Below are 14,501 nucleotides of genomic sequence, written 5' to 3'. Positions count from 1 at the left end.
ACTACATTAGCCTTTTTCCAATCGTCCGGGACCTCCCCCAATTGCCACAATCTTTCAAAGATAATGGCCAATGGCTCTGCAATCACATCAGGTCAGATATAGAGTGATTACTTTGTGAAAAATGTTCACCCACAGGTGATGGGGTGTTTTTGTCTTTTATCATTGTCCTTTGTGAGTTCATCTGAGCATGTAGTGAGTATCTCATTGCAGCCACTCAGTTGCTATTGGGGCACTTAGTCCACAGGATGAGGCACAACACATGTTGTGATAGGCATGCGTAGGACTCACGGATCTTGTAAGATGTGTTGGGGAAGGGGATGTTGATAATTTTAGCAGTGGAGATATGTCTGCATGTTTTGCATCTGTTATTCTGGCAGGGTCTGGTGTCGCTTTGAGTTGGTGTGGCCTTGTCTGTGGAGAATTTACTCCTGATGATGCTCCTGGGGATGTTGGGTGTTTGAAGGCCAGAAGAAGGGGTTCAGGAAAGATTTCTTTCAGGATGGGGTCCCCTTTGAGTATGGGTTGTAGTCATTTGTTTATACCCCATATGGGTTCCTGTGTGGGGTGGTAGATAACAACTAGGGGTATGTAGTCAGAAGGGGTTTCATTTCTGTATAGGAGCAGGTTCTCCTGGGATATTTGAGTGGCCCATTCCATGATGCGATCTGCATGTCTGGTGCAGTGTCCTTGTTTGGTGAAGGTGGTTTTGAGTGTGTTAAGGTGTATATCCTAGGCTCTCTTCTCTGAGCATATTCTGTGGTATCTGAAGCTATGTCTACACTAGCACTTATGTCAGCAAAACTTTTGTCACTCAGGAATGTGAAAAAACACCCCTCTAAGAGCAACATAAGTTTTGCTGGCATAAGTGCTCTTGTGCACAACGCTATGTCAATGGGAGATGCTCTCCCACCGACAAAGCTACAGCCGCTTGTTGAGTTGGTTTTATTATGTTGATGGGAGAGCTCTCTCCCATTGGCATAATGCGGCTACACCATTGATCTTACAGTGACACAGCAGTATCGGTACAGCTGTGCTGTTGTAAGCTTATAAGTGTAGACATGGCCTGAGTAGATTACAGATTTCTTGGTGTGTTTTGGATGATGACTGGATCTATGACGGTCGGTGTGGTGGTCCATGGGTTTCTTGTATATAGTTGTCTGTAGGGTTCCATTGCTGAAGTTGATTGTGGTGTGCAGGAAGTTGATGCTGGTGTGGGTGTGTTCCAGAGACAGTTTAATGGATGGGTGGTGGTTGTTGAAGTTGTGGTAGAAATCTATGAGTGCACGTAGGTCGTCTTTCCAGAGGATGAAAATATCATTGATGTATCTCAGGTATATCATTGGTTTCATGGTGCATTTGTCCAGAAATTCTTCTTCAAGGTTGGCTATGAAATGGTTGGCATATTGGGGAGCCATCCTAGTACCCATGGCTGTTCCCATGGTTTGGACAAAGTGTTCGTTGTTTAATTGTTTAATGTAAAATTGTTATGGATGAGAATGGGTGTAATGGATGCATTTGGTGATGTGTGTTGGGGTGGATATCTGAGGGTTGTCCATTGTCTTGTAAATATTTGAGGCAGGCAGTTATGCCATCATTGTGAGGGATGTTGGTGTACAGGGAGGTGAAATTTATGGTGGGAAGAATGGTATTCTGAGGGAGGTTGTTAATGTTGCAGGGTTTGTGAAGGAAATCAGTTGTTTCTTGGAGGAAGCTGGTTCCTTCTGGAGCATGTGAGGTGCAGTAAGTGGTTCCTCAGTTTTTCTGAAGTCCATTTGCCAAGCTGTTCAGCATATTTGGAGTTGTATATAGTGGTCAGATTGTGTTAGATGATGAGACTTCTGGGATGATGTTTTGTTTCTCATATTTGCTCAGGAAGTAGATGTCGCTAGTAAGTTTCACTTCCTTTTTCTTTATGCTGTGGAGTTTCCATTTCACATGGCAAAATTAGGTATCTTCCGTTATTTCATGCAATGTTGTTGTAGCTGTGTTGGTCCCAGGATATTAGAGAGACAAGGTAATATCTTTTATTGGCCCAACTTCTGTTGATGAGAGAGACAAGCTTTGGAGCTTACTCAGATGTCTTCTTCAGCTCCCCACAGACCAGGACACACCAACTTAAAGCAGCACCAGACCCTGTGAGAACAAGAGATACAAAACCTGCAGACATATCTCCACTGCTCTAATGATCAACACACCCCACAACACACCTTTCAAGATCCATGTATCCTACACATGCCTATCACAAGATGTGGTGTACCTCAGCCAGTGAACTAAATGCCCCAGTAGCCACTATGTGGGTGAAACCAGACAGTTACTACAGTCTTGCATGAACTCACCCAGGAAAATGATGAAAGACAAAACCTCCCTGTCACCTGTGGGTGAACGCTTTTCACAAAGAGATCACTCTATATCTGGCCTATCAGTCCTCATCTTCAAAGGAAACCTGTACAATACTTTCAAAAGATGAGTCTGGGAGCTTAAATTCATAACTTTGCTAGCCACTAAAAATCATGGACTGAACAGAGACCTGGGTTTATGGTTTATTGCAAAAAATCTATAACCCATTAACAACCCCCCCCACTTCCTTCCCACCCATTCTTCCCTATGATTGGAGGGGTGTTAATGGGCCACTTCACCTTCAATGGTTCCTTGAAATATGTGTTAACTATTTATGCTAAACAATCTGTTCCACCTTGTATGTAGCTGTGACACTCTGAGTAAGTTTCCCCGACCTGCAGAAGAGCTCTGTATAGCTCCAAAGCTTGCCTCTCTCGCCAACAGAAGTTGGTCCAGTAAAAGATATTGCCTTCCCCACCCGGTCTCTTCCACAGTCTGAGGTCTTCCAGTGTTGGGGCTTCAGCACGTTAATTTAGTCCATCTTGGGTTTTAGTTGTTTCCCTGCTTTCCTCGTTTGCTCATCATTTGAAACAAGGGAATGAAAAGAAGAAGCTGCAGCACTTGAATGACTCCACCTCTAAAAGTGGATGGAGCAAACAGAAACAAAGCCCATATACCAGCTCTGTGATGTCTCTACATGGTCTGCCGTTGACGTCAGTTATTTCCTGTTCCTCAGGTGGCACTGAAGGCTCACTTCAGAAAAGGTCATAGTGATTTTGACAGATTTCTAGACTGCTTACGGTCCAGTTTTTCAAGGTTTGAGATGAAAAATACAGAGACCTATGAGGTAAGAAATAAGCAAGATATTACTAAGAAAAACCACCACAAACCATGCTAGTGGATGTTGGGATTGCTACGTATTTCAGAGTTAACCCCAACTCCCGTTTAGCCCCAAGCAGTTTAGAAGAAGTCCTGATAGTCTCAGTCTGGTTCCTAACAGACAGGTGTTAACATCACAAAAACCACTATTACAATTACAACTCTTGTTGTGATCTTAGCAGAGAAGCCAGGAAAGGAAGGGGCATGGAAACAGGCAGGGGAGGGGGTTGGACTACCTTAAAAGGTGCCTCACCCGGTCATGGCTGTAGCAATCTGTCTAGCTAAGCACTTTTAAGGCCCCCCATTACCATTGTATCTGAAACCCTTGTAATTTTTAATGCATTTGTCCTCAGAACATCCCTATGAAGTAGGGACTTGCTATTATCCTTATTTTACTGGTGGAGAATGAAGGCCAAGAGAAACCTAAATAACTTCCCTAAGGTCTCACTGGAAGTCTGTGGCACAGCAGGGATTTGAACCTGCGTCTCCCATATAGAAAGCTAGTACCCTAAACACCTGGCTATCCTTCCTTTCATTAAGGGGAAGTTTGCATTGCTGCTGCCTGTGCTATGCATGTCCTATGGTTAAAAACAAGACTTCCAATTCCACATCTGTAAATATGGCACCTTTCACCACCACTAATTTCAATTCAAAGATAGAAAAAGCATTGCAACATAGAACTTTGGAGCTACTCTGTTTGTTCGTTAGAACCTGTCACTGGACATTGTGTCACACGAATGCCATGTCAGGTAGCAGTGCTGGGGTAGAACACTAAGCCAGAACTGACTGTGTTGCTAAGTTTGTTTGGGGTAGGGTTAGAGATTTCCTACGTGCTTTGACTGCAGTCTAAAACTGACCTGATTTAAATTGTTAATGATCTGTAGTTTTGTCCAATAAACTGTCTTTTCTTAGTAATATTTGAGGGTTAGAGCTCTCTCATTCCCTTTAAGTACTTACATGGCCCTCATCGCCCATAGTCTCTAAACAGATTGTGCCCACCATAGTACATCCATGTGTCAGACTAGCACTGCAAGACTCTTTAAAAGGGTTCAGAGGGGGAAGATTGGGGCCTGCTTCTGAGTGAAACCAAAGTGGTCAGTGTCTTTCTATCCAGAATCGGCCTTTACTCATAGCCACACTCAGCACAAAGAGGCTAATCTTTGTTTCTTTGTCTGGAACAGACCCTCATCCAGACTGTCCATCACAACATTATCACTGAGTATGTTCAGGCTCTCCTAATTGCTTCTGGGAAGTCATCTTCTGCAAAGCGGAGGAAAATTGCCAACAAAATTGAAGCAGATCACAGGGCAATGCAAACACTCTTTGAAGAATGCTTCGTAAGTCTTTGATTTGGCTTTGCAGTGTTATGTTTACTCTTTCCACCACCAAGTACAAGAACCTGGGCAATGAGCGGCACATTTCTGAATGGAACAGGAGCACTTAACAAACTGATACCCAGCTTCCCATACATAAACATCAGTCATGTTTCAAGACATCATGTTGGCAGTTCAAATCTGCTATCAGTGGTGCAAAATATTGTTAGTTTGTAGCTTTGGAATGTAGGGGGAACCACAAGATTTCTACTTTTTCCCCTGTAACAGGAAATAGTGAGAGGCTCAAAACTGGGGTGAGTCAATTACATCAGCTAGGCCCATTGTACTTCAGGGGGCAATTGTCTCAGTAGAACAGGTGACGTTGTCTATGCTGCTCTACCGTACGGCTTTTGCCAGGTGGGCAATGCAGAGTCCTATAGAACTGATAGTCTCCTACACTCTCCTCAAAGGTCTGCTGTAGTATAGTTTCAGTTGGATACGGTATCCTTCTCACTTCCTGCTCTGACAGGCGGTTGGATGCTTCCGTGTTCCACTACAGAAGTTGCTGCATTTCAGTAGTGGGTAAAGGGCTTGCTGTATCTCTTTTACTTATCTCAGAGGGATCAGGATTATCATGAAGGTTTGTAAAGCACATGTAGAGAGATGGGTGAAATGCACTGCAGAGGGCCTAGTAATGTATTATAATTAAGAATACTGTAATTCTTGGCTACCTGGTACATTTTCCCAAATAAATTACTGGTGAGTACAAGATAAAGCAAAGCAGAGGCCAGGTGGATCCAGAACAGATGAATTTCCAAAGGAGGCTGGATGTTTTGTGTGAAATCAGAAGGAAGTGCATGCAAACAGCAGTCTGGGATGTGAAAAGAGGCTTTTGTAGTATTGCCAGCCCTTTTGATTTTATAGCAAATCTCTCAACATCTGGCATTTTTCCTAATCCCCCAGCTACTGGAGTCATGTGATTACATCAGGCTCTTAGCTTTCATTTAAAAAAATTAAGTTACCAGCCTTACGTTTGGAGAGAAAAGCTGGAAAACATGAACCCAAAGGGCTCAGAAACTAAATGGCACAAATAAAAAGACCCCAAATTAATTATTTTAAAGAATCTATTAATTTTAAGTCAATCACATGATTTCTTAGGCCCAACTCATTATTTTTGGCTGCTTGGGTTTGACAATCCTCCTTTCTATCCTCAGTGAGAGCTGCAGTAAACTGGTTGTCAGTAATTCGAACTCTGTATAAATAAACAAAAATTTTTAGTCTCCCTTGGAAAAAGCTCAGACTCACTGCAATTAATCCATTAGTCTCAGTATGGAAAAATGAAAACTGCTAGTACTTTTAAAGTCTATTGTATTAAGTAGGCCATTTAAAGAGCGCTTAAAACTTTCAGAGACCACCAGAAATATGTTATTTAAAAAACAAAAAAAGAATCTCTAACAGATGGCTCTTAAACTTGCCATTAATGCTGTGCTCAGCATTGTATAAGACATGGAAGAAGAGCTGATCTTATCACTAAATTAGGCAATGCATAGGCAATCCAAGAAAATCTAATTGTATGTATAAGCACACACAATCTATAACATACACAGGTTGAAGAACCAATCTACATGCAGTTGGTAAAATGCCACTCCCGTCACCCATGCTCTTTCCTCTCTCATTGCTCAGGGTATTAGCACTGAAAACCTTGCTAGAAGAAATATACTTAAAAATGCAGGCTGATGTTCAGTCAAGTTAGGTGCATAATTGTGCATGCAAGATATATGCTCAACTGCATACTTAATTTATGCATGCAGTTACTACCATGGTTGCATCTGCTTCCTGACCTAGCCTGCCATGTGTCCATGCTTTCCCCTTTCAAGTCCCTTCTCAAAACATATGTTGAAACTCCCAGCCCTCCCCTCAAAGAAGTGTTTGCTAAATAATAATTACATATATTGTAAAAGAAGAGCGAACAAGATTGTGTTAAGCATTACTGCTCAGTCACCTACACTTTGGCTATTTTAGATCAAGGATCTTGTCTTCCTGCCTCTCTGTGTAGACCTTTTTGGCACTCTGTAATAAATAACATATGATAATAGTGAGCTTGACAAACAGGGAATATTGTACAGTTTGAGTATGTTAGGGAGAAAAAACCCGGCAATAATTATAGTTTTCTTGGTATGCAGAGCTACACGCAGTCTGTATTTCTGCAATGCAGAGGAAGAGAGAGAGGAGGGTTTTCTCTAAATATTATCTTTTGAATTTATGTTCAGTGCAGAGATGTGCTAGCTCTTGGAAAATCCAGTCTTATTCTTGGTGCTAAGTAGATATCGTGGGAATGTGTGCTTGTCCTGAACTAATTTGAACAGCACATTCCCTAGCTTTGCTTTGCCATAGAATTTATGCTGATATTGTGGCATAAATAATTCAGAGTAGCAATTTACTCTTATTACCTTCCTACTCAAAATGTGAGCAAGATCTGAAGCTAACTCTGGGCAGTTCATTCCAATCCTCATCTATCAAATGTCATTAAAAAAGGAATATTTCTTTGCTTGCTTTTATAGGGTTCAGTCCTGCAGGAGTGCACAGATCCATGCAGGATCAAACCCTTTTTTCACTTTGTCTTTTTGTTCGAATTTCACCCCCTCATAGCCTCGCTCTTTTGGTGGGCTTGTTTAAAGCCGGCAATAATGCAGCTGCATGTATTGACCAGTAGGGGATGCTAATGCAGTTGCATGATTAGATTCTACTTTATTCTTACATTTGGGGAGGGGGGGAAATAGCACACAACCCCTGCAATGCTCGTAGCTCTTTCTGGTCCACAAGTAGGTGACCCAAGTCTGATCCTGAAGCCAGATCTTCACAGTGCACTCTACTTCCTCTGCCACTCCAGTTGAATGCATATGTTCTTATATCCCTAGGGCCCTAGAACTGCTTCACTGGATGATCCTATTGAAGGAATCCTAGAGTTTATTCTACTTACTGACATCGAAGCAATGAAAATACAGCTTGTGATTCTTGTCCACAAGTTTCCAGATATAAGGTAAGGCATTTCATGGATTATTCAGGCTGCTTAGCTGGTTATTTACAGCCATAAATCCTGTAACAATATTTGTTATCCAATACACTACCTGTGCACCTTCTTGGCTGTGCTTTGGGATTATTATAGTCAGAGCTGGTACCAACATCTATAGTTAAGGCTGCCTGACACCTCCATTATTAGATCCTGTTTTCAGTTGCTTATAACTATCAAACGTTGACCATTTGGGTTGACATTTCCCATTCTGTGCACTGAATGAGGCAGGGGTCCAGAGGAAAAAAGTCGCATGTGATCATGTAATTAAAGACTATATCATAATGCACATGCACAAGGGGGCCAAATTAGCATTGCACCAACAATCTTAAGTCAGGCAATTCTTAACTTTTGAATGTTTAACTTGGCAACCTTAACATTCTTCTAACGTCGTTCTTTTGTGTGTCGTTAATTATACATTATCCAACGTGCGTTCAGCACTTACATTTCACACAGGAAACTGACAGTAGGAACTAAAATTGACTTTTAGTTCCAAAAATGAAACTGTAGCTAATCTCAGTTTGTCAAACTGTTCTGGTTTTTTTCCTTCAATTCCTTCCATCATTTTTCTGATGCCCTGTTCTAGTAACTGTATTTTTCCAAGTTAACTTATATGCACAGACAGTACTTGGAAAAATACCCGTTTTGATCGTAGTCTCTTAGGGCCAAAGCTAGCGCTGGTTCAATGTCATTGACTTCAATGGCGTCACACCTGCTTACATCACATCTGACTTGGGTTCTTATTGCCCGCATCATTAAATAGGGTGATAAGTGACCATTCAATTCAGTCAAGCAACTACCACACAGAGGAAAAAACCATCTTCCAGGTGACCAAGAGGTCACCATCTCTTTGCAGAAAGGGTACAAAAAATGCTTTTAAAAATAAAATGTGGAGTCACCATAAAAACCAACCTTCCAAACAATCAAACAGTCTTGGTCTGCTCTTACTAGAGAACTGGGTCAGGAAAAGCTTTGGCTAGGTGAGATCATAATTTTAAATACAGCTATAACAGGCTGGGTGGCCATAGGTGTTAGAAACCAATTTATCAGCAGTTGAAGTTTAATAGTTTCCAAGACTCTGCTCTTTGTAATTGGGTCTTATCAAGCAAACATATTTGTCTCCTCTGTTTTACTGGTCTGATTCCTGGTACTTTTGGAAAGGAAAGAACATCTGAATATAATCTTGGACATCAAAGGAACTCTCAGTTGGACAGACAGAAATGCTGTGTTGGAGGTGGTTTATGATAATTATGTGGAAGCTGAAAGAGGACAAAAATTGTTTTTTGACGAGATAGAAATAAAGGCTGGAAAATATGGAGTCTGTGGCTGCTGCTGCTGCTATTAGGAAAGGTGAGTGTGTGTGAATACATATGCCTATAGGTGTGTGTAAATAGATTTATAGCTAGATAATGTAATAGTTGATGTGACTGTAATGCCACTTTTTTAGATTTCTAATACAAATTGGCATTAATAACTCTTATATAGCATTTTCCACCTGTAGATCTCGGTGTGTCTTTAAGTATCATTTTGCAGATAGAGCAGCTGGGGTACAGAGTGCTTAAGTGACTTGGCCAAGTTACGGCAGGTCAGTGGAAGAGCTGTGAATAGAACCCAGAACTCTTGGCTCCTAGTCTAATCACAGAGAATCACAGAGCACAGGGCCTGTTCAGACTGTCCAGTTAGCCCTGCTTAGGAGTGACAATCCCTATCCTTTTTAAACAAATACTTAATGTTTTTCCATTTGGTCCCTCCATAAATCTCCCCTAGTCCAATGCATTTCAACAGAGTGCATAGATTCATAGCTTTTAAGGCCATTAGGAACCTTTATGGTCATCTAGTCTGACTACCTCCTTAACACTGGCCAGGGAATTTCACCGTGATTCCTGCATTCAAGCCCATAACTTCTGAGTGAGCTAGCACATATCGTCTGAAAAGATATCCAGTCTTGATTTAAAGACTTCCAGTGATGGCCAATGCCTACTCATTCCAATGGTTAGTTACCCTCACTCTGAATAATTTACATCTTATTTCTAGTCTGAATTTGTCTTGCTTCAGCTTCAAACCATAGGATCATGTTAAATCTTTGGCTGCTCATTAGAGCCCTCTCCCTATGTAGGTTTATCGCCTCGCTCTGTATTGAGAGTGCATTCACACACACACATTGTTTTATTTCAGTTTCACAAACATTTCCTTTCTTTCACTCAGGTCTAATATGGAAAGTCAGAAGCCACCCTCCTCGCCTGTGTCACAAAGGTTCCATCATCAGCAGGCAACATCTGAGATCACAGCTACTTGAAAGTTGCTCGGAATGGCAAACCGTATTTGTCTGCTGAAAACAGCCTGTAGGCCATGCAAGACCATGTGCCAGAGTGTTTCAAGACAAGAAGATCACATAAACCCAAACCATGGTTCCCTGCATGAAGTCCAACTGAAAAGGGGAATGCACATGGGTTAGAATCCTCCCTCAAACCTGCAGCTAGATTCTTGCTTAGCTGGGCTATGGCTGCTAGGAAGAGAAGCACTGGAGAGAGCCACATCTTGCTTCATAGGGGATTGGGTCAGTAAGCCCCTGCCATTTCCCCAGTCCTTCTACAATGCTCCTTTCCACAGTCCTGCACAGAGAGCCACTATGTAGCATGCTCTGTGGCATGCAGAGGGCTGCGGAAGCCTTTTGGCGCATGGTTACTACCTAGCATCCTGCTCAGCCGGAAGGTGGCATTTCCATAGCATTTGGGGCCTTGCAGGCCCCCAGAGGGGAAGCAGGATGTGGCACTTAGCTTTTGTGTCCCATTCAGTTGCTTAAATGGAAAGCCATACTAATAACACAGAACTTACATCAATCCCCAGTAGCCCATTACAATGGATTGTGGACATAGTGTAATTAGTATCTTAGTTTTATAACTGGCTTCAGAGCTGAGTTTGTCTTTCCATCCATATAACTCAGTTTACCGAAAATTTCCCCTGCTGTAATACTCTCATTTCTTTAACATGGGAATTTTTGCTGTGGAAGTCTCATGTGCAGTGGACAGTTAAAATAGCTGTTTCCACTCTGGGTCGGTGTGAACTTCTTTCAGATGTGAATAGACAAGAAGTACAGTATGGGAAAATAATAGCCCTTCTTTTTGCCCACGTATAGGCTGGTCATAATCTCAGAGCTGGATTTGGTTCAAGGCCGCATTTGCCATTCTGACAAGTGTAAACAAATTAGCCGTGCAGAAAAGAACTGCGATTATCAGATACTCTTCAACTCTTATAGGCAGCCATTCTGCATCAGTGACAGCTTCCTCAAACATGGCCTTTTACCCCTGTTTTGTTGGCAGTTCAGTGTGCTCATGATTAATTAGGAATGGAACAAGAGAAGCAAGTTGGTTGGTTTTTGTGTATATGAAAAACTTGTAATCAAGCTGCCCCGTGAGATGTTTGGGGGAAAGTCCCCTAAATCAAAATGAAATTTTAAAAGGTGTCACACTACAAAACTATAAACTCTCATCTGTGCTCTTTGCTGAGTCTGAAAGCTCATTTCTTCAATAAACTAGCTTTTAAAGGCCAGATTCTGCTTTCCTTACTCCTGGTGAACGGTACCTCCCTCTACAACTAGACCCAAATAGACCTATTCCAAGTAAGGTGACACACAGGGTGAACAGGGGAATGTGTGCCTTGCCCATGGCAAATATATGGGTTTTAAAAAACAAGTCAAACAACTTTAGAATGACCATGTAATCTGCCTTAAGTGACCCTTCAAGGACCAGAAAACACTAGCTGAGTCACAGAGGTTGTTAATTAACTAAAAGTGGTACCACACCATACCAAAAAATTGCTTTCCCTTGTTTACCATCTCAGCTTGAACTCTTCATTCACTTTTCCCTGCACAGCTCTGCCCTGGCCTACACCTTGGATCTGATCTATTAACATGACCCATATTCTTTCTATGTCAATGGGCCAATGCGCCCTGCCTCTTCAGGGACAAAAACATATGGTGAATTTGTGTCGGTTTTGCCAAATTGGTGAGAAAAACAAACAAAATCCCTTAAAAAGGACTCAGAGAAAATCAAAATGTTTCCTTTCAAAAAAGATGACATTTTGATTTTTCAGTTCAAATTGACTGTTTTGAAAATGTGTAAAATAATCAGATGTGGTCAGCAGTGAAACAAACGTTTTGTTTGACTGGACACTGTAGTTTTTTCCCAACTTTTTGTTTTCCCAAAAATTTTGAACAGTTTCAGTTCAACCCAAAAATAAAAGGAGGACTTGTGGCACCTTAGAGACTAACCAATTTATTTGAGCATAAGCTTTCCTACAGCTCACTTCATCGGCTGCTCACGAAAGCTTATGCTCAAATAAATTGGTTAGTCTCTAAAGTGCCACGAGTCCTCCTTTTCTTTTTGCGAATACAGACTAACACGGCTCCTACTCTGAAACCTGTCAGTTCAACCCAAGCGGTTCGGTGTTTTTAATTTTCCAGAATGGCCAATGAACCAGAAAATCCATTATTCGCACAGCTCCACTCACAGCCTTCTGAGTTTATTTCTCTAGGCCCATCTTCGCGCCTTCCTCCACGCCCAATACAAGGGCAGCTGGCCCTTCCTTTCCCTTTTTAACCTCCTCATAAAGACCTGTTATTCTCTGAGGCCTGTAAAGACCAAATACCTTCTGCAGCCCAACATTAAATAATTGGATGAAGAAAAAAAAAGCCTTATCTTTCTTTGGGGATTGCAAATAGGTGTCAAGGGCTCACAACCACCCTGTCCTTCCCATATTGCTAATTGTCCTGGGTAGATGGGAGGGGAGCTTTGGTGGAGGTAATTGGTCCTGATCTACAGTATGTCTGTGTTCTAGGACCCAATCATGCAAATTCGTACTACTGGGATGAGTAGTAAGCACTACTTTTGGTTGTAAGGTTTTGCAGAATGCTGCCTTTACTCTGTGAGCCTCACAGAGACAGGAGATGAGGGAGGGGGAGTATTAATATTATTTTTGTCTTGTACAATACTGAGCACATCTTTGATTCCCATGGACCAAATGATTTAATCCCCAATAGACTCTTTATTGCTTTTAATGAATTGTGAGAACTTCAGAATCATAAAAGTCAATTTCAGCTATTAAAGGATTAGGAAGAGCGTTTTAACAGAAGTCAGTAATTTGGCTACTCTTCCAAGACAGCTGACTCCCTGTTCTGTTTGAAAACAGTTTCTAAAGCTTCAGATGGTCCAGGTATTAGATAAATGTGCAATTTTTAGTCCAGCTAAACATTTAATGGGCTTATAAATCACTCAGTAAAACAATTTTAAAAAATTCACTCCCACTTTGCACAGGTTGGAAGACAGCACAGTCTGCATGTTGCACCCAGCTCATCCAGCCTCAAACTTCTTGCAACACAAAGAAATATGGACATCTGTCAAAATATACAGGGCTGGGCTCTGAATTGTGCTGGGTATATCCAGCTAGTCACAGTATTCATCCTTCCGTGCTATGACTTACGCATTTATTTCCAGGGGCGGGGAATACATTATATCTACAATTTCTTGGAGATAGGATTATAGTGAGCCCATGTTTATTGATATTTAAATCAACAAGCATTACAGAGCAAATAAATAAAAACAGACAAAACTCTTCAGACATCCTGATCATAGCTGGTCTGAAAATACATTCCACAGCACTGGAAAGATTTCTTCAAATAAATATTGATAATTAGTTGCTTCTACTCTATCTGATAGTCACATTCAGAGAAGGGTTTTGTGCTTACTAAATAAATAAATGTAAATTGGAAATCGGCATGTATTGGAACATAGTGTTAGGTAAATAAATCCTGTCTGTGTATGTATATACAATGTGTTCTGTAATATATATCTGTATGTGAAAGATATTTATTTTAAATAATATTTCTTCATTGTAAATTTCTCTCTTATTTTGCAATGGAGCCATAAAATATTCAAATAAAACTTAAATGAAGAAAAATGCACTCTTAGACTTGTTTGCTGCATATTGGACTGCAGAGTTTGGAGGTGAATCTGCCCTGATCTGAGAAAGATCTCAAACCTATGGACTTTCTAGATATGATCCTGTGACATATTTAAACCCATCTGTGCTGTGCTTCCAGGAAAACAGGGGACAAGGGTGGCTTTAACTTCCCTGTTTTACCCTTGTTTCTGGATTGTGTAGGGGCCAGTGCAGGCACCAAAGGACACTCCACCAGAGAAGTAGATCACATCATGGAACGGGCCACACAAATAACCCAAGAAAACCTATTTCAATAGAGAAATAATGCCCCCTCTGACCACACACCCCTAGTTGTCACCTACCACTCCACAATGGAGCCCATACAGGGTACCATCGAAAAATTACAACCCATACTTGATGGGAACCCCATCCTGAAATAAATCTTTCCAGACCCCCTCTTCTGGCCTTCAAACAACCCCCCCAACTTCTCCAAGCTCATCATCAGAAGCAAGCTCCCCACACACCAGGGCACACAAACTCAAAGCGGCCCCAGAACCTGCCACAATAACAGATGCAAAACCTGCAGACATATCTCTGCTTCTACAATGATCAACACCCCCAACAACGCACCTTTCAAGATCCCTGGGTCCTACACATGCCTATCACAAGATGTGGTGTACCTCACCCAGTGCACTAAATGCCCCAGTAGCAACTAAGTGGCTGCAATGAGATACTCACTACGTGCTCAAATGAACTTGCACAGAAAAATGATAAAAGAAAAAAACACCCTATCGTCTGTGGGTGAAAACTGTTCACAAAGTGATCACTCTGTATGTGACCTCTCAGTCCTCATCCTCAAAGGAAACCTGCATAACACCTTCAAACGATAAGCCTGGGAGCTTACATCCATAACTTTCCTAGACACTTAAAATCATGGACTGAATAGTAGAGACACTGGATTTATG

At 41.5% G+C, this 14,501-nt stretch overlaps 1 protein-coding gene across 5 annotated transcripts in view; it reads left to right on the top strand.

Annotated features, from left to right (window-relative positions):
- Positions 1–13,451, top strand: part of LOC140913399 (exocyst complex component 3-like) — a 38,773-nt gene extending 25,322 nt beyond the window's left edge. The window contains exons 8-12 of one of the 5 annotated variants that reach the window (XM_073349728.1): positions 3,074–3,184; positions 4,398–4,553; positions 7,448–7,569; positions 8,761–8,949; positions 9,805–11,859. In XM_073349728.1, the coding sequence (XP_073205829.1) occupies positions 3,074–3,184; positions 4,398–4,553; positions 7,448–7,569; positions 8,761–8,944 (573 nt within the window). In that variant the 3' untranslated portion in view covers positions 8,945–8,949; positions 9,805–11,859. Of the gene's footprint in view, positions 1–3,073; positions 3,185–4,397; positions 4,554–7,447; positions 7,570–8,760; positions 8,950–9,804; positions 11,860–12,911 lie in introns of those variants that run through there. The other 4 variants (XM_073349729.1, XM_073349731.1, XM_073349730.1 and 1 more) reach the window with 4 other exon arrangements.
- The last annotated feature ends 1,050 nt before the right edge of the window (positions 13,452–14,501 follow it).

This window comes from Lepidochelys kempii, chromosome 6 (genome assembly GCF_965140265.1).
Source record: "Lepidochelys kempii isolate rLepKem1 chromosome 6, rLepKem1.hap2, whole genome shotgun sequence".
NCBI lineage: Eukaryota > Metazoa > Chordata > Testudines > Cheloniidae > Lepidochelys > Lepidochelys kempii.
The sequence above is the reverse complement of the archived record's forward strand: the minus strand, read 5'-3'. Positions and strand labels throughout refer to the sequence as shown.